This window comes from Scleropages formosus, chromosome 2, assembly GCF_900964775.1.
Source record: "Scleropages formosus chromosome 2, fSclFor1.1, whole genome shotgun sequence".
Lineage (NCBI taxonomy): Eukaryota > Metazoa > Chordata > Actinopteri > Osteoglossiformes > Osteoglossidae > Scleropages > Scleropages formosus.
Window position 1 is genome coordinate 23,611,010 of NC_041807.1, and position 24,075 is coordinate 23,635,084.

Consider the following 24,075-nt stretch of genomic DNA (forward strand, 5'->3'; position numbering starts at 1 on the left):
AGTTAGTAACCGGCTAATCTTTTGGTCATCCGTCGCTTTTATTTCAGAGGAAGCATGAAGAAGATGGTGGGACCACTGATACGGCGACCATCTTGTCCATGCAGCACGAGAAGGACAGCGGAGTGGGACGCACGGACGAGAGCACGCGCAACGACGAGAGCTCGGAGCAGGAGAACGTCGGGGAAGACCAAGTCACGCCATCCAACACGCTGGGAAGCAGCAAGAAGCTGGACTACAGCCGTGACACTTTGGGTAGCGCCGATACACCGTTCAGCGGGGAATCGTTCGCCTCGGCCGACTGCGCCGACGGAGATTTCCTGGGTATTCCCGCAGATGAGTGCGAACGCTTCCGGGAGCTGCTCGAGCTCAAGTGCGGTATGAGGAGCCCTGCTGCAGGGCAGGCAGCCCGTGAGCTGGAGCTGCTTAGCAGGAAGCTGGGTTGTTTGGGCGTGGAGGAGGCTCCGCAGCCACGACCGCTCCTCGGACCCTGGGACCCACTCGCCGCGAACTTCCGTGCTTCCGGCAACGGCCCCCAGCTCCCTGACATCACGGAGCTCCCCGAGAGGCTGGACAAGGACAGCTCTAGTGCCTACAACACAGGAGAAAGCTGCCACAGCGCTGCGTTTACGCCGGAGCTCAGCCCCGACCGCTCTGCGAGTCAGGAGGCTGGAGCTCAGGGCCCGGCGGTGTCCAGAAGCCACGTGGTCTCTAAACAAGCGCTGTCGCCTTTCCACAAGCCCACTTCCGCTCAGAGCACTGTGGTCTCCAAGGAGACGAGCGCTTCCCTTAATCCGGGGGAGAAGGAGTCGGGTTCTCCGGCCGCCCAGCGACGCTCCCTGTACAAACACGCCCACATCCCGAACCATGCGGCGCACTACCAGAGCTACATGCAGCTCATCCAGCAGAAGTCAGCTGTGGAGTTCGGGCAGAGCCAGGCAAGCCTCCTGAGCGCGTGTCACCAGCCGCCGGGGGCCCGGGGCCAGCCCGAGCCAAGGAGCGAGTGGAAGGTGAAGGTGCGCAGCGACGGTACGCGCTACGTGACCCGCCGGCCCATCCGAGACCGACTGCTGAGGGAGCGGGCGCTGCGGATCAGCGAGGAGCGCACCGGCGTCACCACGGACGACGACGCCGCCAGCGAGCTCAAGATGGGCCGCTACTGGAGCAAGGAAGAGCGCCGGCAGCAGGCGGCCCGTGCCAGGGAGCAGAAACAGCGGCGGGAGATCATGAGGCAGAGCCGCCGGGAGTGCCTGGAGGAGCAGGGTGCAGGCAATGAGGACCAGGGGGAGCTCAGCATCATCCAGCTCGGTCACAAAAAGATGATGAAAAAGAGGAACAAGAGGATCCTCGATAACTGGATGACCATCCAGGAGCTGCTGACGCACGGCACGAAGCTGCCGGATGGAACACGAGTGTACAATTCCCTCCTGTCGGTGACAACGGTGTAGGGGCTCCGCTTGACCGTGCGTTTTTAATGAGACACCTTCGCCGATGTAGGAGCTCCTGCCATGTCCGCTGCAGAGGACGTCAAAACATTGTCAAGTTTTATAGTGTTATAATGACTTTTACTGCTTTTACTTAAAGCATGTGTTCAAAAATCCCCAAATTCTGAATGTCCAAGCATAACCTGTACATTTATGCTGAAAGTTAACCCTGAAGAAGGGTACAGTTGACACATTTCTGAGTCTGGCTTTTTTTCCCTGAACATTATTACAATCACGTATGTATGTATGTTTGGAATTTATGCCAGTTTTCTTTTCCGCTGTTCTATTTCTGCTTACATTTTGAATATTAAAACTATGTGAATAAATAAAAATTTGCAAATATTCAGTAACACTTTAAAGCACTTTCTTCTGTACTGTGCTGACATTTGTACTGAATTGCATTATTTTACATGGACCTTCTTCAGCTTTTACGCTTTAATAAAATAATACCAAGTTACAGTTTAAAGTAACGTGGAGCGGCACAGTGGCGCGGCAAATAGCGCTGCTGTCTCACAGCCCCCGAGTGGTGCGATCTGGCAGTTGTACCAGGATCCCCTCTTACTCTGTGTAGAGTTTGCACGTTATCCTGTGTCCGTGTGGGTTTCCTCTCGCCGTCCAAAGATATGATGTTCCGGTAGACTGGTAACTCCGTCACCCATAGTGTGTGAGTGACAGAGAGAGTGTGTGTGTGTGTTCTACTGATGTATGGATGAGTGACCCAGTGTAAGCAGTGTATCTAGCAGTGTAAGTCACCTTAGTGAATAAGGTGTGCAGGCCCATAACTCTACATAGAGTTCATTGGAAGTTGCTTTGGAGAAAAGCGTCTGCTAAGTGAAGTAACGTAAGATACAGCGGCTGTCCAAAGTTCGGAGACACAGAAATCTAAAATGAGATTGTCAGTCCACAAGCTAAACGTTTTTCAACAAAACCCATAGTGCGACCCGCTATTCCGTTTCCAGTCTCCTATGTAGCCTCTTGGTGACTACATGAATCCTCTTGTTTTGACCAATAAGAACTTGCAAAAGCGGCTCATCTCCTGCTCTTCGGCTCTTTGCCGCTGAGCATCCGGGCAGGAGCGGAAGAGAGCAGAAGTCCACCAGCTCGGCTTGCAGCAGCCGTCTTGAGAGAAAGCAGAGCAATAAAAGCACGAATTCTGAAGCTTCTGGTCCAAGTAACTTCAGCAAAAAGCAGGATTTGACATGAGCGGAGCCTGCCGATCACGCAGCACCGGGTTCGCGCTCCGCTTTGCAGGAGACGGAGGCGGCAAAGCTACAAACGTGCGCGTTTGCCTGCGTTTGCACATCCGGCCAAACGACTCTTACTCTGACACGAGTGGGTTCGCGCTGCTTCCGAACGGAAAGGATATTTCGTCCAGCGGTCAGGTTACACTTGAGCACAAGCTTCCTACACGTGTGTACGCCGTCTTTACTGTCAACTGCCGTTCCTGCACTTTTGGAGACTATCTGTACTGCAGGCCATCATCAGCAATCTGTCTTCCCCAAGTTCAGCAATTTTGCGCGAAACGAAAATTGTCAGGATCGAAACTTCAGGATTATCAGCGTTAAAAAAAAACCGAAGTGACAAGCAAACACGCATTTCGAAAAATCATCTCGCAGTGCAGACCCTGAAGTCTTACAGTGGGTAAGATAAATAATTCATTGTTTCATAGAAGTAAGCAATTTATTCATTAACTTTGTGGTTTGATTCTTATATAAAATTCATGGTCATACTGCAAGGAGACATAATTCAAAGGAGAATGGTTGAAATGAGCCAGTAGAGCTCTTGCAAAAAAAAGTACTGCAACGCGTTTTAATATGTTCTGTATGTAATAGAGTTTTTTTGTAAAGATGTGTAGCTTTCATGTGCCGTAAAGGAAGGGATGAATATTCAGATGCAGGAGACTGTATCGGTGCGTTCTGCGTTCTCATCGTGAGCCAAACACGTATCCCCAGGTATCAGCGAGTCTCCTTCGGCACATCCACTCTGTACAGCCATATACTGGAGTGGCAGCACATCTGGCACTTTGACACGTCCACCCGAAGGAGTGTCCGCGTGGCTCCGTCATTCCCTCCCAAGGGACTGCTGAGAAGAGCCGCCGCGCTATAGTTTCCAAGGACACCGAAAGTTCAAGTGCGTTTCACGTGAAGCCACATCAACACTGAAAGGAGCGCCAGCTGTCCAGCAGATCAGTCACATTAATGTCTTTTAAAAAAAAATCACAGCAGTTCCACAGCAGCCAACACCAAAGTGGAGTCTGATCAGGCTGCACGCACAAGTTGTAACCCGTGAAGAGATGGAACTGCAGCAAGAACTTTGCAGGAAGAAACGGTCGGGGCAACAGGTAGCAAAGCAGATATTCGCCCGTTTAAACCGTGCGGTCACAGTGAGCGTGGCCTCACTGACCAAGAGAGAGAACAATCAGAGTCTCTCCTTCTTGTTTGTTAATGTTTTCCGCCGTTTTCCCGGACCACCCTGCGCTCTCACAAATAAACTCCGCACTTGGGTACGAGTCCAACGATGGTCCCGGAAGAGGAACTCTCACAGATGCTCTGCATGAAGGTCAACTAAACAAAACATCTATAAAACTTTGTTCAATTTACATTCCTTGATATAACACTTCTTATGAAGGATTTAGCATGAAACAAAGCACTTTCTGGTGTGTTGCGCTGACAGTTGTACTGAACTCCCATTATTTCTACAGTTCTTTAATAAAACAGTACCAGGTTATAGCTGGACGGTGTCACCGTTCTTGGAGCCAGAGCTTCCACAAGTCTTTGCTGGCACCACCTTGTCCCTCTTGTCCCTATTCCCTCAAGGTGCTCTGTTGTTTTATGACTTTATGAAGGTCGACCGATGGGCTTGCCTTGCGTTTTCCTTCGCACCATGTCAAAAGGCACTGTTGAGGGAGCCACGGTTGGGCGGGGGAAGAGGAGTCAACGGCTTCCCAGGGTTCCCCTCCCCCACGGGCCGATGGGGCACACACTGTGATTTTGCGTGCAAAGATGACGAGGTCTGCGCTCACTAAGCGGATACCCCAATGAGGCCAGGACAGCGACGAAGCCTGCAGTCCACTGCGGAGACGTTTCTTTCCCAAGTCAAGCGAGGGACTTGATCACTCATTCATCATCCTAGCCTTTTTTCAGTTCCACTTAATGAAACTCAACCTACACCAGACTCCTGTTGATTTAACTGTTATCAGGGACAGCTGGTAGTCTAGTGGTTACAGCTGCTCAACGCTGCAGGTTCGAATTCCACTTCCTGCTGTAGTAGCCTTGGTCGAGGTACTTACCCAGAACTTCTCCAGCAGAATTAAAAGGAGTAAATTACTGTAGTAGCTTTGGAGAATAGTTTCAGCTAAACAAACATGGTCCTCAATGTTGTGGGATTTCTGTAGGTTACTGAACTGTTACATCTCACTGGTGATCTCATGTTCTCTCCATGTTCCTCTGTAAATACTCTCCCAAAAATATTATAGTGCAACAGCCAGAACAACAAAAAAAAAGCCTTTTTTTGAGAAATGGACAAAATTTTAGTGTTACTGGTGCTGTCAGTGCAGCCTGTGATGTAACAGAAATAGAAGACAGCAGGTGGCACAGTGGTTAGAGCTGTTGAGTTACAATCACTGGACTTGGGTTCAAACTTACCCTGAGCTGAGCCATTCTAAATTACCCAGCTTTATCAATGGGTAAATCATTGGAAGTACTGCAGTACACAACCCCAACATTCCAAGCTGCTTTTGGAGAAATGTGTCAGCTCAGTAAGTACAGTAATGCGGACCTAAATGTTGTGAGTTTGGTTGCATGGGGGGTTTCTCTATGCTAATTGAGCTGATCAAATCACGTCTCACTGCTGAGCTCTTGCATTTTCAGCAGTTTCCTTGTGGCCTCAAAACATAATTTCATGTGTGAAGAATATGATCTAGAATATAGGTTGCATATTTTAAGATGTGTCAGAAATGAGGACCCTTATATTTAGGACTGAGTTTGAAGAAGTGTGAAATATTCGCAAGTCTCATGATGCAGATTTAAATTCACACATCGGTGTTTTGGTTTGATACCCACAAGGTGAGAGAAACGAGTTTATTCACCAAATAAAGCACCGAATTAGTGAAGTAGCCTATGAAACCCAATTAGCTGGGTCTGTTGAGTATCAAACCTTTCAAGTCTCCTGACACTGTGCACCAGCTAATACACAAGGTCATGCTAAACACTTGTCTTGGCTTTTCTACAGTTAACTTGCCTAAATCCTAAAAAATAACAGCCTCAGAAGGAAGGAATGAGATTAGAATAGGACGGAATTTCCATTATAGGAACATATGAATTTTAAGAAGTGGGATCTGAACCCGCAACCTTCGGATCCCACACTGGCAGCTCTAACCACCACGTTAGCGACTACGCTAGGAACAAATACAGAGAGTTTAAAAGTCAGTGTGTGAACACAACATGGAACAGAGACAATGAGGGACAAGGATTGTTCTTGACAGCCAAGGTGTTTTGACACCATCAGACCAAGAACTGGGTCATGGTTGCGACACCCACACTCGCTACATCTCTCGCGGGATAACTCCATCCTCCGAGATGGAAATCCGGCTCACAGAGCTTCTCAAACCACAAAGTAAAGAGGCTGCTGCGTTTCAGAAGAGGTGTGCCAGCTGTCTGATTTACACTGGACACACACACACACACACACACACACACGCACGCACTTTGGTCCACATTACAGCAGAGAAAGAGCAGCTTGCAGCACTACATTTTCCTTGTATGGTTACATTCACATTAGTTTCTTTTAGCTCATACTTCCCCCTAAAGTGACTTACAATTATTTACCCATTTATACAGCTGAGTCATTTTATAGGCACAATTTAAGGTAAGTATCTTTCTCAAGGGTACTATAGCTGGAGGTAGGGTTTGAACCCGCAACCTTAGAATCCAAAGGCAGCAGCTCTAACCACTGCTAACCAGCTCGGGAAAAGGGTTTATGAGACATCACTGTATCCAGTCAGAACTGGACAAACAAACTGTTACTAGAAAATGCAGGGGGGGGGGGGGTGCAATGTTTCCTGATGCGAGACGACTTTCAGCTCTCGGAAATAAAGTGGATGTGAACTATTTGTGTGCCCGTACGGTATGTAATAGCACCCTCAACTGGATGTCAGATACAGCAGTGCTACAAGGAGCCTTTGCTTAGCAGCAGGAAGCCCAGTAGCTCCATGAAGGATCTGCTGTGCAAAGTTGAAGGCTGAAAATTGAGCAAAGGCTTTGGCTCCACATTTAAATATTTTTAGAGGTTTTTTCTTTGGCCTGGACTGTATAGCACCCAAAATGAGCAGTATTCATCATATTTAACACTGTGTAAACAATGTGATTTACAACCATCACTTGCAGTGTGAAAAAAAATTCTAAGTATCTGTTCTATGGTTATCAGTCTAGAAAGAAGATCAATACTGTTAAATTGAAGAGCTCTGCAATGGCAAAGAAAGCAATTGTTTTACAGCTGCTTTGGTTGTTTTTTATTACCCAGAAAAACGGACTGTTCTTGGCAAAACAGAAATAATACGCAAAGTACAGTCATTCAGCACACATCAATGATGATTCATATCCAAGTGTCGCTGGAGGTACAGAACACCCCCAGATGCTCTTCAAGGTAGTACACAAAGATGAATGTACAGTGATTCAGCTCAAAGCGGGGGTTGAGTCTGACACAGAAACACCCCTTTCCCGATCCTGCCCCCATTTTCCAGTGTAGCAAGGAGGCAGCAAGGTAACCAGACCAAATTCAGTGTTTCACCACAATTGCAATACCCGCACTGGAGTAAAGTGTTGCAATTTACCTGTTACACACCTACACTAACAGCATGCAAACAGCTGATGTAGGCTGCAATTAAAAATAAAAAAGAAAAAAAGAAAAATAGGAACAACCGAGCAGACAAATGACAATGTGTGGACCTACTATAAAAGACTCTTGAGATGTATGAACAGAAAGTGTCCTCTAACAAACAATATTTAGCACTTCTGCAGACAAAACTGTGGCCCTATTAAAAAGCATTTTATCGCTGCCAAAACATTCAAGCGACAGCTCTGCTATGAACAAATAAACTCACACTTAAAACATGAACATTTATTGCTTTCTATGAATACCGTATTGAAAGCCCAAGCATTCAGTTTACAGAGAAATTATATACTGTTTCACAAAGGCAGTGAGCACTTATTACAATCTACAAAATCTACTTTACAGAAATTCAAAAATTCTAAATATCAAAAGTACAGTTGCAGAAAGGGGTCGGTTTGGCAGCCAGTAATTGTTCTAGGTGTTTATGAGAAACTGAGGAAATTATTTGAACTGTCTTTAAAGGAAAAAACCCTAACCCTAAAGGCAGAGGAGGGGGAATTTAAAAAAATAAAAAAAATAAAAAAAAAAAACAAACAAGGTTGCCAGCTGGTTTCAGACACTTATACTGGCTGCCAAAGTAAGTTTAAAAAAAATAGGTTATTCAGTTCAAAAGTTTTATATAAATTACTGTGGTTTAATGAGTTCTGAAATTAAAGACTGCGCATGTGACTTTACGAGCTAACGGTACTACACCAAGTTCAATGCAGTCGACCGCATACGTGAGCAGTATGACTGGAAAGGAGGAGGGGTTAGGACAACGCAAGACAACATGAAGAGAAGCTCTCACACACCCGTCCAGCTGGGGAACAACGATCCTCTGAGCACCAGGGGCATCTGCTACACAGCGCGCCCAACGCACAGCTCAGCCGGCCATCGGGCTTCAAACGCTTCAGGCTGCACGTGCATCCGGAGTCTGGGAGAGCGCGGGTCCCGGGCCGCAGGTCTGTCTGCTGTCCTGGAATGTGTGCGAGTGCTGGGCCGTAGGCGGTGGGGAAGGGCCCGGGGGGCTCCACGCTCCGCTGGGACCGATCGGGAACCCACAGGTCTGGGGGTTCTGCGCTACAGTGGCACCATCTTGCTAAACTGAGATAAAAATAACAGGGCAACTTGATGGGAACAGAGAAGCTCTGCAGGATTTACAAGTGGACACGAGCCAAATCGATCCCTTGGTAAAGGACGCAAGATGGGACGTTCTGAAGTACTGGCCCTTAAAAAGGCCTGAACAGGGGAGGGGGAATAGCTTTGAGTAAAGAAACGTCGACAGCTTCCAAAAAAGCCAAAATGGTAACCTTCCAGTTTAAAAACTTTTAATTCCAAATAAAAACCTGTACACAAAGTGATGCGTGGCTGTGGGGAGGCGGATCATACAAGGCGGAAGGGGCCCCGAGGATCTCTCTTCGGGGGCCCCGATATAGGGCCGTCCTCTCCAGGGAAACGAAAGGTCTACTGACTACCAGATCTTATTGTTGTTGTATGATACAGTGTAAAAATCAGAAGCGCGTAGCTCTCAGGAGAGAGACGCCGGTGTGGGCTAGTCCTGCTCCATGGGTTCATCAACAGTTTCTGAGGTCTTTGGTCGCCAAGGCTCACTCGTCTCCACAGTGCCCTCTGCTGTGCTGCTGGGAGAGGCGGAAAGGGACTCCTCACTGGCCTCTCCTTCCTCACTGCTGCTGCTGCTGCTACTGCTGCTGCTGCTGCTGACCAGGTCACTGTTCTGTCCATCGTCCCGGACATCTGCTTCCGTAACATCTGTGGGTCGACTGGGCTGTTCTGATTGGTCCATTTCGCTTCCATCCTCAGAGGTGGGAGTGGAGCCTGGCAACGCCTCCCTGTCAGCCTTCTCCATGCTCTCATCTGAAAGGGGCTCCGACTGTGTGCTGGATGGCTCTGTAAAGACACAAGGCACAACCTGAATAAAAATCCTCTGAAGCACAACAAAGCCTTCACACAATTTTGTCTCAGCTTCACCTTATAGACGTGACAAGTTCCTCCCCTAAAAATCCTCACACTGAGGAATCTTACCCTGATCCTCAGACACCAGGATGTCTGCAGCTTTGCTGTTCGCTTCCTCAGTAAGGAGGTCGGAAGATGATTCCGGTCGGTCACAAGAGCTCTCTGCTGGCACAGGGCTTCGAGACCCTTTGGCCGCTGCCTCCTCGTTCTCCTCGCCTTCATTCTCCTCCTCCTCCTCCTCTTCCTCGTCTTCATCTTTATCAAACTTCAGCCTCTTTGCCTCGTGCTGTTCGGCCTCCATAGCATCTTCACCCTCTGGGTGCTTGTTCTTCACAGTACTTCCCAGAGCACCATCTGCTTCTGATATCGAGGAATCACTGCAAAACACAGAAATTATCCATTTCATTCATTATCTTCCCAGCTCAAGAAAAAAGTAGGAACACACTCATCCAGTGAGAACCAGCAGGAAGTCAAGAGTGTTCATCTGTCTGGTTCTCACTTCCACTAATAATTACAGGAGTAAATGTATACAGCAACAAGCTTTTGTACAAATGTATACAGCAACAGCATCTTCCCTTTGGTAATGGGGACTGATTAAGGGTACTGACTTCACAGCCTGAGCCTCTGTACCTCATGGGCTTCTCCCCCTGCTCCGTGGGCATCTCCTTGTTCTCTGTGCTGTCAGGAAGGCCATTGGTGGCCAGGGAACTGGCGAGCGACAGCTTGGGCCGAGTCAACGGCCGGGGTGTGCCGGGCCCATTCACATTTCTTTCAGAAATGAGGACAGAAGGGGAGATTTCTCAGTGCGCTGGAAGCGCCACAGCTGTCAGGAGAAGCCTTAGTGTCGGCTCTGTGCTGAACGAGTAACAGAGAGGACAGTACTTGCCCCTCACCTGTCTGTGTACGTGGACGAATTCCCAGGAAACATGACCCCATTCATTCTGCTCACATTACTGGACCCATTTTTTCTTTTAAAAAAAATAAATAAATAAAAAAAAAACACAAAAGAAAGAAAAAAAAAATTATTGCTGCATGGCTGTTCATTCTGGTTAAACCATTATAAAGCAATTGTACTGGTTGAAATAGCCGGTCTCTTTGCTCGAAAAATCAATTCAGGTGCCACATGCAAAGATAATGCAGAATTCTAACTATTTCCTTAACTAAAATGTTTAAAAAAAAAAAAAAGAGCACATGTTCTCATTTAATATAATGAATTAAATAAGCCTTTCAGGTTTAAAAAATAATAAAAAAAAATTTACAATAAATTGCTATGAAATTAGCCAAACATCGTGTCAGCTGAGACTAATTTTTAATAAATTTAGTTTTAAGTCATACTGTCACCATCAATAGCTTTCTTGGAAAAACTGTGCATTATTTTAAACATGACATACAGAACAGAAGTGGCCCGCTATACTGACTTTGTATAGAAAACACACATTAGGGTTGCACTTACTCAGAAGAAGGGTAGACACAGCTGACCACCATTACATTCTGCAAAATCAAATAGTTATATTATCACAAACACATGGAAATGCTCATGATTTGCTGAAATTACAGAAGAGGCTACAGTTCTGCAAAGCAATTTACAATTCTCCTGTATTCATAAACAATCTGCCAAGAAGCTGTTCTTGTTTGAAAAGCACACAGTATTTACACTGTCACAAGTATACCGCTAAGAGACCAGTGCGAACGCTGACCTTCTCAACCCCTCGGAGGAATTTGTCTGTTCCTGTGTAGTTCCGCTTGGGCTCAGTGAGAAGTTCACACAAACGCTGGATAGTGAAGGGGATTCTGGAACAAACAAGACATAACCAATATATCCCCTTGTTTGACAGCACTCAATCTAATATGTTTACAGTTAATGTACAAAATGTTGAAATATTACTTAAATCTCTTTTGCCATTAAGCTTCTGTGGTTTTGTATTTCTACTCCTAATAAGCACCTTACTTAGCGTAACTGCATCCGTTAACATATTTCTGGCAATAAAGTGTGTGGGGGGTGGGGGAATGTAGAAACACTAAACTTTTTTTTTTTTTTTTTAAATAGAAAAGCTAAATCTTGTTCCAACAGATGGCACTGCTGTACCAGGCAACAAATACGAGCACTGAAGAGCCTTAGTCAGCAATCAAGGTGTCACACCAAGTGTTGTTTTGACTCAGGTCTTCCTCTTATGCTTTTGTCTTCAAATAACACATTGCTTATGATGTAAATGTTGAAGAAGTCCAACCACCTCAGCTTTTCCATTTACATAGAAAAGGAAAACTGCACAGCTTCATTCCACAGTGGAACCCTGGAAAACACACAATATAGTGCGTCACTCACCCATTGTAACCATCTACAATCTTAAGTATCCTCTCCTTCATCTCTTCGAAGGGAATGTACTCCACATTCGGATTCGCTGGCCCACGCTGTTCTGGGGTGGATGCTCGGAAGTCATCCATAACCTTCTCCAGTTTAAAGAGGAAGTAGCTTTTAAACTGTGACCACTGAATCCTGGTGGAGGAAGAGGAAGTAATTTTAAACTGTCAATGTTGAATTCTGATGGAGGAAGTAGCACAATTCAGAAACTGGGACTGTTATACAAACCACAACTCCCACTGAACTCAAAACATTAGGAAAATTTACGTGATCATAGATAATGCATAGAAAACATATGCATAAACACTGCATAGAAAAAGCTGTGCATTACAAAGGTGAAGATAACTTTGAATTTATTATGCCGGTGCTCTTTCCAATAGTATCTTGCTCTCTATCATTAATTCTTACTGGCACTGCAGATGAGGAAAAAGTCATTCTTGGTTTTACACTGCTTAAGTTTGTGTGTGTGTGTGCTGCAGGTGGCTACAATTCAAAACTCAAATTACCAAGTTCTGAGAGCTGGCCACTTTTTCCAAATGAGACATGAATACCTCAACTATATTTAAGTGTACCTGAATTATTAATACAACTTAATTTAAAGGAAACTATAGTACATAAACAGTCCCCAAGTCACAATGGTCAACTTACAATTTTTCCACTTTGTGAGGGTGTGATAGTGATATGCATTCAGTAGAAACCATACATCCACTTTTAAATTTTTTTCCCGGGCAAGCGATATGCGGTACGATACTCTCTCGTGATGAAGGGCAGCTCTCACAGCAAACAGAGGATGCGGGGGAGGCTGGACCCAAGTGCAGGATCATTTATTTAAAACCAAGGGATCAGACGAGCCCTCCTTGTCGGGGACTGGCAAAGAGTCGGTTGATCGGCGGTGAGGGTGAGAGCAAAGATCCACAGTCGAAGTCAGGAGGCGAGGCGAATGGTCAGGAGCGAGGGAACGAAGGACAGGATACGAGCACGAAGGGGAACAGGACATGGAATGAAGCGAGTATCGGTGCACAGGGGACAGTTGTCTCAATGAGACTCCACAACTGAGAAGAGGCTGAGGCATTTTTGTAGCAGAGTGTTCTGATTAATGGCAGACGCATAATCGGAGCCAGGTGCTGCTTGTTGGGGTGTGGACGTGACCACAGAGGCAGCGATCCGCATCTCCCAACGTGCCAAGCGGTCGCTAGTGTATACAACCGATACTCTACAGTTTGTGTTGCCAGCGTTTTTTTTTTTTTGGATACCCCCACCGTATCTACGTTGTGTTTTGTGCATCCATCATGTCTACGAAACGTCCATCTGTGTCTCCTGCTACTGGTGAGAAGAGGAAGAAAGCAATTACTCTTGAGGAGAAAGTCAAGAGAATTGCCCAGCAGGAAGGCATCAAGCCCGTAATTACCATCGTACATAAACTTTGACTTTTGCAATCGACGATCTCAACCATCTTAAAGGATAAGAAGCGATGAGATTCGGTAGGTCAGGTGTATTGAATGCATTTTCGACTTACGATATTTGACCTACGAGGGGTTTAATCAGAATGTAACCCCATCGTAAGTCAGGGACAATACTGCAACAATAACACACGAACCCTTGCCCTGAATGACAAAGAATTTTCTTTTATAAATGAACTGTAACACTGGTTTACTGTATACCCACAAGAAACACTACACCATTTCATAACAAGAACAAATACACAAAGAGTGCAAACAATATTTGAGCCACTACACGTGCTTGTTTCTTGTTATCGCAGGTAAAGCAGGAGAGAAATCTTGTATTCATTGAATTTTTAATCTAATACTAAACAGGATCCGATATGTATGGTTTTCATTACTTGTCATAGATTTTGCCTTCCCACAAATCATCTGTAGCACATCTGAGCATCAACAAGGGGGACAGACACACAACACCGACAAGACATAATGAGTAGCTATTAGAAAATCAATTTGATTAAAATCAATAAAACTACCTATCAGTGACGACAGCAAAGGGACCAGGCAAATCTCAGAACAAGCCAGGACAGCTGATAAGCTTACCCAAAAATGATCATGTATTTTCAATTTTTCCCCCTTTATTATATTCAGGACTAAACGTTTCATGTTTCTTTTCATTTTGAACGTTATTTTTGTGTGTTACAAATCTTCCTCAGGGATTTCCTGTCTCTAAGATAATAAAAGCACTGTTTCCATGTAACCATGAAAGCTATGTCCAGTATCCCTCCGCACACCCCACAATCACTCAGGCTGATACACCACACTAAGGGGAAAATACTAAACAGAGGGAGGACATAAGACTGACTGGTAACTTTTTCGAGATCGAGTCACATTAGCATAAAAATATGGAAAAGTTCAGAAAATTGCACAGAATTACTAGTCTCAGGACAAGTTTACAATACTTCCACACAGAGAAAGACATAATAAAATTAGACAGAATATTTGAACACCTTTAAAACAAGAAAGGTTTTCCTTAAAGTCATGTTTACCATAATTGCATGAAAACATAATCAAACTTGATGCTGAAATCAAGTTTACCTACCAGAAAAATAAAACACACATTTCTTAGCTTTGTTGCCACAGTAAACTGACATTACAGTCTCATCACTTGAAAAACTCAATTTTCAATAAAAATTACAAAATTTTTATTAAAATTTGCTTCCTTTTGACTTCAAGAACATTTTTAATCCAGCATATTTGTTGCTCACACTTCTGGTTTCAGTACTGCCAAAAAGGAACATTCTTTCCAAGAAAATAAAGTGCTCAAAAAAAAAAAAAAAAAAGTGTTACCCCTCAGTGAAGAAATGCCCATTTAATCACGAGCAATCACTCTAAAACATCTGCAATACACCATTTACATAATTCAGTTTGTTAAAGATGCCAAAAAAAAGTAATTTGTGCAAGGTATTACAATTGTGACAAATTATTTTTACCCCCATAAAACCATTCCGAACTTTAAAAATTGCTTCATTTCCAAGGACAACATTCTGGAAAAGGAAAAAAATTTTTTTCAAACTCAACTACACTTTTGATAAAAGCAAGAAGAGAGAGACTCCATATTCTCATATGGAAGTCCCTGACAGCAAATACTACAGCTAATTTACATACAGAGTCAACTTTAGTTACGTTCACAGAGGGAAAATGTGTCTTTAGACAATGTCTCAAATAGTAATAAGCACATTCTACAGCCAAGGGACTCTTTACACTGTTGAATGAAACATACACATATTGACAACTACAAGCTCAAAGCGAACGTACACAACACATGGAGCACATATTAGAATGCAACAAAATGACACAAGGTACAAAAGCAACAAACAACCCGGTAAAAAATTTCTTCGTGCACTTGAACTCATGACCCCCCGACTCAATGACTGTTCACCGGATACAAAAGATACACTGACTAAAATCACACAATTTGCAGAGTATATCATGTTATCACATACTCATGTATTTTTTTTTTCTATACACAACAGCATTAAAATGAAACATACTAAAATTAAGGATCAATTTTTTTAGCTACAGAAAAAAAACATTACCTTTACTGATTTAGCTTGACACCTAACACCAGGGGCATTCATTCTTTAGGGACAATTTCATAAAATTAATGTTCTTTCCCATCTCAGCTCCTCCAGGCAAATGCCTCAAACTGTCTCTAACATTCACTTGCCACAGTAAAGGAATCTAATTACCACAGATGAGATTCCAAAACTTGTTGAGGATGACTTGGATGTAAAATGACACATCCATGTCTCTGCTACATACATTTATTCATTTAGCTGACACTTTTCTGAAAAGCACCTTACAATGCTAAACTATTTACAATTTAATCTACCCATTAATACAGCTGGCCATTTTATTGGAGCAATTTCAGGTAAGTACCTTTCTCAAGGGTACAACAGCCAGAAGTGGGATTTGAACCTACAACCTTTGAGTCTGAAGGCAGCAGCTCAAACCACTATGCTACCAGCTACCAACAAGCCTTCTTTAATCACCTTTTATGCATCACAGACTCATGGCAAAAGTACAGATCCTCCTGTACCCCTTTCCAGGAATCATCTGATCACTACGCATTGAAAGTGGACAGGAATTTACATATAAAGATTAAACAAAGAAAAACTGTGGAGAAACTCCTGCTATTCAAGCCTCCATAATTCATCTTTATCTGACACCTTCGTCCAAGGCATATTAAAGTGTTAAATGAAAAACTTTACAATGATTTACTCTTTTACACAGCAGTGTATTCTTACTGTACCAATTCAGGGTAACTATGTTAATCATAGATACTACAGCAAGAGTGGCATTCAAATGCGAGAAACCCGGTTTACAATGAGATCTCCCTAACCAAGGCACTGCTGTTCCAAGTGATCCTTCTGAAATATAGTTATCGCAAACTGAAACTTCTCATGCCATTAGATACTAGCCACAGGTGTTCTTTTCTGCAATGTGGAGATTCTTGGTGAAGTGTGCAAAACTGCATGCTTCATCATGTACTCTTCCTGTGAAATAAGGTTATGTAGCCAATAATTAGTACTGTTTCAAAGTATGCGAACCCTATAGGGACGGTCACTCCTCTATAAAATAAACGTAGAAAATGAATAACTGATGATTTACACAGCTGATTCTACTTACCTACTTGCTTTAATCTAATGCAACTTGTGGTTTGCATATCTTTGCATCTGCACACTTTCTGTTTTAGACTTCTTCTTTATGCAACATGTGGAACTGGTCATTACACACCTATTATGTCACATGAGAAAGGTTGATTCTCATTAAATACAAATTTCGTAGAAAAAGATTAACAAACACAAGGGTTTCCTTCTTCCTTTCCAGCAGCCCTGTATAACGCAAGGACAGAAAGTAGCTGCAGTTCCCCGCTGCGCCGCTAGGGGGACAGACCGGCGCTCTCAGGCTGTGGCTATAGCCATGTAGCTAGCAATGAGGCTAACAGTGTAGCCAACAGGCCTAGGCGGCACTCTTCGCAAATACTGTGTACTTACACTGTCTCTCCGGTCTTGGCGACATGACACAGAAACTGGTCCAGCACGGGACACACATCCTTCTTCCCTTTCTTCTCAAAATCTGAGGCAAGAAATTAGCATGAGTGAAAACAAACGAAGAGACGCTGTAGTTTCTCACGCTGGCTGGACGCCTGCCTGGATATGGGCTACAACAAAAGTTCTCTACACATAACACCCACAAGACGACGCAGACTACTACTCGTCAAGGCCGCATCTATATTTAACTACTACGGCAGCCATATAATAAAGTTCCGTCACCAGAAGCAGGCAAACGAAAAGCGCCGCGGTCTGAGGTGCGAGCGAGCGCGCTGTAGCTGCGCAGCTAGTACTGGAGCGCAGTGCTAGCAGCGCGGTGCTACGCTGTGCTGCCGCGGATCCAGGCAGCAGGCAAGGCGTACGGTACCGGCTTCGGCACAAACTACACACTGTCATACACCTGCACTGCCGAGGAACCCAGGAGACGACACCTTGCCGCTTTACGCATGACGTTTCAAAACTTTTAACATTATAAAGAATGTTGTCTCTTTTAAATCAATGTATCCGACAAAAAACAGTAACAGTTAACATTAGCTTGGCTCGCTTCCTAGCTAGCTGCTAGCTAGCAAGCAAGCTAGCCTGCTTAGTGTTAAATTGAGGCATTCTCTAAACTCTAACTTTCACTGTCCTTCACACTTAACAGGTAATTGAGTAATTCAAACAACCTTTGAAAGCTTCCAGAAGTGTGTCGATTTCCATAATTGCTGAATCTTCTGTCACCTCCTGAATCCAACAGGAAACGGAAAGCTGGCGCCGCGAGCGAAACAAAAAATCAGCAGCCGCACTTCAATATGGCGTCGGTGACGCGCGGACAGATTGCACATGCGTGGTAGACGGCATATCGGCGAAAGGGGAACGGCGCAGCGACAGAAGGAGCCGGTTGAGCGGGTCGTCAGCGTATGTGATGATTGCTGGTGTTTTGCTTTGTTTCCGAAAAGGCTCGTATCGTCGTTTAATATATTGTACAAATATTGTAACGACCCGCGTTACTGTGAGTTTGGGCGGGAAAACGTGTCTCTTGTATAGTTGAATTATGGGAAAAATCTAAGTGTACAACCATTGGGACTTACGGGGAAATGGGGTGACTTTGCAGAAACTAAGCATCGGGGTTGCAGAACAGGCTGGCTTGAGGTGTAGGTTACTGAGGAAAAAGAGGTCGTCAGACCACGAATATTACTTCCTATCTGCTGCTGTTCCGAAACGTTTGTCATGAACTTTCCCTGTGCTTGATCCCCGAGTGTAGCACAGCACAAAATATTTTGTCTTACCCTAAATACTCTATGAAAGGAATCTTTATGACTTCTAGTAAGTATTAATTTTTGTAAAATAAAATACAGTAACGACCTGCATTACCTTGAGTCTGAGTGGGGAAAATATAAATTTGTCTTCAGCTAATGGGGGGACATTGTCTGGCAGTGAGAAGGGACAGAAAAGCTGGGTAGGGGGGTGCTAAGCAGGCTTGAGGAGCAGGTCCTTGAGGAAAAGGGGTCTTCAGACGGAGAGCATTATTTCTCTGTGTGTTGGTGTTCCAATAAATGTTCGTTATAGATGCTGCCTGTGCGTCCTTCTTCGCCCAATCCGAACCCAGATCGCTGCATGCCACATTGGTGGTAGAGTGGGATGGGGCTGGATGATGAGAAGCTGCATTTAGGAGCTGTAGAACACTGAAGATGAAGAAAGGGAAATCGACCCGAAGAAAGAAGCCGGTGGGATGAAGAGATGGCGACCAGCAAAAGAAGAGCCTCTGACGGCAGTGGTCAAGGTGGAACAGTTGTTGGAGAGCATGGGTGTCCAGGGGGACCCAGGGAAGCGCACGCTGGTGAAGATGACGGAGAAGAGCCGCAAGGTACTGCTGAAGAGGGGTGAGCAGGTCAAGTGGGGTCTACCTGCGCCAAGGGTAAAAGCGGCACAGAACAGCGCATCCCGACGATGGGCAGGCAGGGCTTCGTAACAGAGGTGAGCGAACCCTCAAATGCAAATTCGCTCACGTTTGAAGCTATCGCCCCTTCCGTGAAGAAATAATGGAGTGACTGTGTTTGGCGGTCTAAGAGAGAATGCCTGGGGGGTGCTAAGCAGGCTGGGAAGGTAGGCTTGAGGCGCAGCTCTTTGAGAGAAAGGGATCCTCGGACTGAGAGCATTATTTTCCTGTCTGCCGGTGTTCCATTTAACATTTGTCACAAATACTCTTTGTGCTTTCTTCTTCAGCCCATTGAAACCCAAAATGCAGTGTGCCTTAATACATATTAGGCCTATAGCCCAAAATGTAAATAGAATCAGGAGTACATTGCATTTGTAATAGTTTGCAAAGTGTGATGAACGACACCTCTGTATAAAATATAATGTGGCATTGACAGCAATGTTCTTCAGATGTCTCAGAAACACTTAATGCTTATGACATTATTTGTATTTTCTGTAATCTCACAAGGCCATCACCTGTAAAGTCAGTCCCATTCATTTTATCTGCATTATGAACCCTACAGATCAGCTGTTAAGGGTTTACAATGATTTCCACTATGGAGCCAGCTCATGTAATCTTAATCCTGCTTGTGGTCACAGCTGCTTCCAGGGCAATCTTCATAGACAAAGAACTTTGTAAAAAAAAAAAAAAAAAAAAAAAAATATATATATATATATATATATATATATAAGGTGGGAAATGTAGTCTTTGCTGTTTCTTGTAAGTTTGTCTTAATTCATAAGGCTCATGAGGGACTTCCAGTGTCTGGAGCATTGGGTGGTCATTATGCTGATTGCTGCAAATCAGCAACCTAATGTGATTTATTTCAGCCTGCAGCAGCTCTCTTGTGCATTTTTAATTCTAGAAGCTTATTTAATTTTTACTTTTTTTTTAAATTGTTTAATAGTATTCAGAATTAACAAGCTGCCTCAACTTGACATGAGAATGAATAGCAAGTAACATCTGTCAAAACGAAACCACTTATACAGGTGGGAGTTGGGAGGGCAGCATAGGAAAAATATGTGGTTAAACCTTCCCAAGGAAGTTTTATGCCTAGGTTGTGGTGGATGTTGAAAATGTTCTAAACTCCCCAGGGATGTGTGTGTTTCATATTTCTGACAGAATTGGGGGGCGGAGGGAGACATCCTTTCAGATTAGACCGCAATACCACCTTAGAACACCCCTGACAACTTCATATTGCTTAGAATACATGCCACAACCGACAGTCCTTACTGGGAAAACCATCTTTACAATCCCCAAATACAGTAACTGCCTTTCCATAGATTTACTATAGAATCTGGTGCTAATGACAGGCCATTCAAAGCATCTCAACTATTTCCACTTTGTTTTGGGTAGGTAATTGTAATATTTTTTAAATGTAAGAATTTAGTGAGATTTTGTTTCTATTCCTCGTGAATAAAAGCTGCTTTTCAGTGCCCACATCTGTTCATCTATGAGAATTGCCTTACTGCTTATATCCTGAGAAACAATCCTGTCAAGTGCCTCAGGTGTCCGTCAGGAATGGTGATCACAAGACGCATGGCTCATTGCACTGTTGCCAACAAGATGGGATCAAAGCTGCGTGACCTTTTGGCTGTGAGAGGCAGCCCTGCTCACGTGTTTCACCCAGGTGACCGAGCACATTCACTCGTCTGTCGGCTGAGCTACCCCATTTAACATGGCGCCACGGCCAATTAACTGGCATGTGCTTCTTATTAGCAAGCCTGACCATCATCTTGCTGGGGTTACCAGGAGGTTTGTAGTAAAAAAAAAAAAAAAAGAAAAAAAAGACTATTTTGTTCATAGGTTCTCAGACACATGCATAGATAAATTAGCTACTGACATATTCTCAGGGAAACTGCATTACGGTAGATCATAGTGTCAGGACAGGTAGCAATAAGGATATACATAAATGATGTAACCTTATACTATACTTCAGTTATAGCATCTTAACAGCACAGTGTCTAGATCTTGGCTTTAGTGTTTTAAAAAACAATTTAAGTTTTTATACAGCAATCAGAACTGTTCCATTGTTTAGGTTAGGGTCTCTGGAAGGAGGAACAGGTAAAATATTTAAATACACAAATCATTCACACATTGAGTAATTATCCATAACCACTTTGTCCAGTACTGGGTCATGGGTGCCTAGAACCTGTCCCCGAAGCATACGTTGCCAGGCAAGGTAGGGTACGTCCAGGATAGGATGCCAGTGTGGCAGTGCCACAGGAGCTACTGCTGCAATTCTACTCTGCAGTCATTGAGTCCGTCCTCTGCACCTCTATAACTGTCTGGTTCGGCTCAGCTACGAAGTCAGACATCAGAAGACTGCAGCGGATAGTTCGGACTGCTGGAAGAATCATCGGCACATCCCCCCCAGCTCTCCAAGAACTGCACTCGTCCAGAGTCAGTAAAAGGGCGAGCAAAATCATTCTAGACCCCTCACATCCAGGCCACTTCCTCTTCGAACCCTTGCCATCTGCCCGGCGCTACAGAGCACTGTGCACCAGGACAGCCAGGCATAAGAAAAGTTTCTTTCCTCAGGCCATCTACCTCATGAACACCTAAATCTCTCCCCTAGAGAGTAAACCGTGCAATACATAATGCTATTTATATTTATAACTATTTATCACATTTCTCTTACTCACACTCCCTTGCATTTGTATCTAGTGACTATTTTTTGTATATTCGGTACTTTATATTTTTAAATATTTTTTATCCCTTGCTCACATACTCTGTCTTTTCACCTGTCTTGTCACTGTCATTCTGTCTGTGCTGTGGTAGTTCCTGTCACCAAGACAAATTCCTTGTATGTGCGAACATACTTGGCAATAAAGCTCGTTCTGATTCTGATTCTGATTCAGTGTATCAGATATGAAATAATTAAAACAGAAAATTGAGATGAAACAATTGAAGGTGTCATTTAAGAACAATTCTGCCAGTCCTGTAAGCAAAATATTACTTTTGATCTTAATCTTACTGTGAACACTGAAGAGCATCTTAAAGAAGCCCTTAAATATTGATGTTTTCCTACTGCAGGCTCTTTAATCAGTGGATTGTTTAAGGGGTTCTAGTTTTCCCTGGGGGGCACAGTGGTGCAGCGGGTTTGGCCAGGTCCTGCTCTCTGGTGGATCTGGGCTTTGAGTCCCACTTGAGGTCCCTTGCAATGGAGTGGCATCCCGTCCTGGGTGTGCCCCCTCCACCTTGTGTTGCCAGGTTAGGCTCCAGCTCGCTGCGACCCAACTTGGGAGAAGCAGTTTCAGTCAATGTGTGTGTGTGTGCACCCTTCTCTGCCAGAAGCATACCATTGGCTAACTCATTGTAAATGTTCATTAAGGCAAGAAGAGGTAAATAACAAGTATAGATCATGGAGATATCAGAGGGCAGAGATACATTTCAATAGAGCTTTTGAAATTTAGATGACAAACTTCAGAAAACATATCAATTTACTCTTTTTCATTCCTACTTGAAAAAGCACTTACACTACATGCTGCAAAACCACTCCCTGTGCTCATTATCCAAAACTCTTTATGCTAGGTCAAGGTTATCGAGGTCTAGAGCTTACCCCAGAAGCATAGGTCATTAAGATAATAATTGTACATCCTGGACAAAGATGTAACACACATCTTTGAACTGTGGGAAGAAACTAGGGCACCTAGAGGAGACACACAAGTACATAGGGAGAAGATCCAAACTCCACACAGACTGAGCTGGGACCAATCCTACGTCTAATTGGACAGTCCAGGTGCTGCCAGGCACCCAAAGAACTCATGGTGCTGTCATGGTCCCCCTGCAAAGCCTCCTAACATTTTTAATATATTTTTACTTAACAAGCACCATTGTCCATTGCTTACTTTGAAATCCTTTTGTACAAGTTGACACTCTATTTTTCAAACCTTTGTAGTCTCAAGGTGCTTCGCTCAGCAGCTGCTGACCCCTATGGGACTGAAGCCAGCAAGCTTTTCATTAAAAGTTAACAACGCTGAACTATAACTCACTGACCTTTTTAGATTTATTTAATGTTAGAATGTTCACTTACAGTGTCCAGGGTCTTTAGTATAGTTAAAGCTATGAGACCACATTCCTATCTTACCTATGTTTTGTTTTGTCTTATATCCTTTTTAACCTAATTTTCACTTTAGAATTTTTGTAAATAATTGCATTTTTTTAAATTTTGTTAATCAACCTCTAAATGTACCCGATTGGACTGATAATTATATAAAACGAGTCCATCGCAAGGCACCCTAAGCAGGACTCAAACCCCAGACCCACCAGAGAGCAGGATCAGGCCAAGCCCACTGCACCACCGTGCCTCCCTGTATAATTTATTTTAGTTTCATTATAACCAATATCATAAATATTTGAGCAATTGCACATGTAATTAGAAGTCGCTTAACCATTCCCGATGGCCTCGGCAAGCCTTATTAGAATAGCATAACTCAGGCAGTCAATAGCTAATACGGTTTTTAAACCAAGTGCTTTGGAGACCAGTAAGCATTTTACACAAGGATTGGGGAGAATTTTCTCATTGACTTGTACTGTGATGAGCAGCTGACAGAACCCTGAAAAGCCTTGATTTGGTAAACTTCCACCAAAGAAATGTGAAGTACTCAGGACTGCTAACTGATATGGTGCAAATTCAAACTATATGCAGTGATCTTCGTTGTGCAAGTGTATCCAAACTCTCAGAACTTGGACGAGCGGCCCAGACGGTTCAGTAAAGTCAGCGGCGGGCTGTTTCGGAGGGAGTTTTCATGTTTTGAAAAACAGCGTGGCAAGTGTACATCCTCCCTTTCCAGGACTGAGGGAACCCGGACATTAGCTGTTTGACCTTCTTTGCATGTGTTTACTTTTCTTTAACTGTGTTGTGGCTGTTCTGCCTTCCTGCCATTCTGCTCACTGCAGCTACCTGCTGGAATCTGCGTTGTTCTAATTCCACAAGTTTACCACACGTGGAGCGCTTCCAGCATTGTGCTGCTGAAGGTCTTTCTGTTGATGTCTTTGGAAAGCCAGTAGTCACAGAGTTCACTCTCACCATTCTATATCGAAAGGCAAACACACGGTCTCGGAGAGGATCTTATTCGGGCATGAACATTGTCCGTAAGGGAAAAAAAGCTTTCAAAATCTGTTTCTAGCTGCCATCAATACAAATATTGAGCTTTAGATAATTCTCCTATAGTTTTTTTTTCTATTTCTTGCATCACTTTGACCAGATAACATTTTATACATATGCAAACTGTACTTGTGCGGCTGAACTGTGTAAAATGAAGAGGATTAATATTGTAGCGTCCCCCCATGAGCTACTAGAAACCGGCTCAGGAGTCAAGGTAAAAGGAGTGTGCTCTTTATTGAACACGTACATGTCGTTTGGCTGCAGTCTTAA

The 24,075-nt window shown here is 44.0% G+C and overlaps 2 protein-coding genes across 2 annotated transcripts in view; one reads left to right on the forward strand and one right to left on the reverse strand.

Annotated features, from left to right (window-relative positions):
* The window catches only part of LOC108939410 (E3 ubiquitin-protein ligase PDZRN3-B-like), a 49,900-nt gene extending 48,144 nt beyond the window's left edge, over nucleotides 1-1,756 (forward strand). The window contains exon 10 of the mRNA XM_029249699.1: nucleotides 48-1,756. Within this exon, the coding sequence (XP_029105532.1) occupies nucleotides 48-1,445 (1,398 nt within the window). The 3' untranslated portion in view covers nucleotides 1,446-1,756. The remainder of the gene's footprint in view (nucleotides 1-47) is intronic.
* Nucleotides 1,757-7,880: 6,124 nt separating this feature from the next.
* ppp4r2a (protein phosphatase 4, regulatory subunit 2a) lies at nucleotides 7,881-17,517 on the reverse strand. The gene is made up of 9 exons (XM_018759547.2): nucleotides 17,404-17,517; nucleotides 16,682-16,763; nucleotides 11,647-11,817; nucleotides 11,021-11,114; nucleotides 10,777-10,814; nucleotides 10,217-10,291; nucleotides 9,954-10,091; nucleotides 9,393-9,700; nucleotides 7,881-9,257 (listed from the first exon to the last, which is right to left on the reverse strand). The coding sequence occupies exons 1-9, from the start codon at nucleotides 17,435-17,437 to the stop codon at nucleotides 8,902-8,904; spliced, it is 1,296 nt and encodes a 431-aa protein (XP_018615063.1). The 5' UTR covers nucleotides 17,438-17,517; the 3' UTR covers nucleotides 7,881-8,901.
* Nucleotides 17,518-24,075: the final 6,558 nt, after the last annotated feature.

Coding starts and splice junctions, on each gene's coding strand:
- ppp4r2a (XM_018759547.2), bottom strand. CDS start 17,437: ATGGAAATCGACACACTTCTGGAAGCTTTCAAAG. Junction 10,292..10,776: donor TGTGTCTACCCTTCTTCTGA/GTAAGTGCAACC, acceptor TTTTTTTAAAAG/AAAAAATGGGTCCAGTAATG. Junction 10,092..10,216: donor TCGTCCACGTACACAGACAG/GTGAGGGGCAAG, acceptor CATTTCTGAAAG/AAATGTGAATGGGCCCGGCA.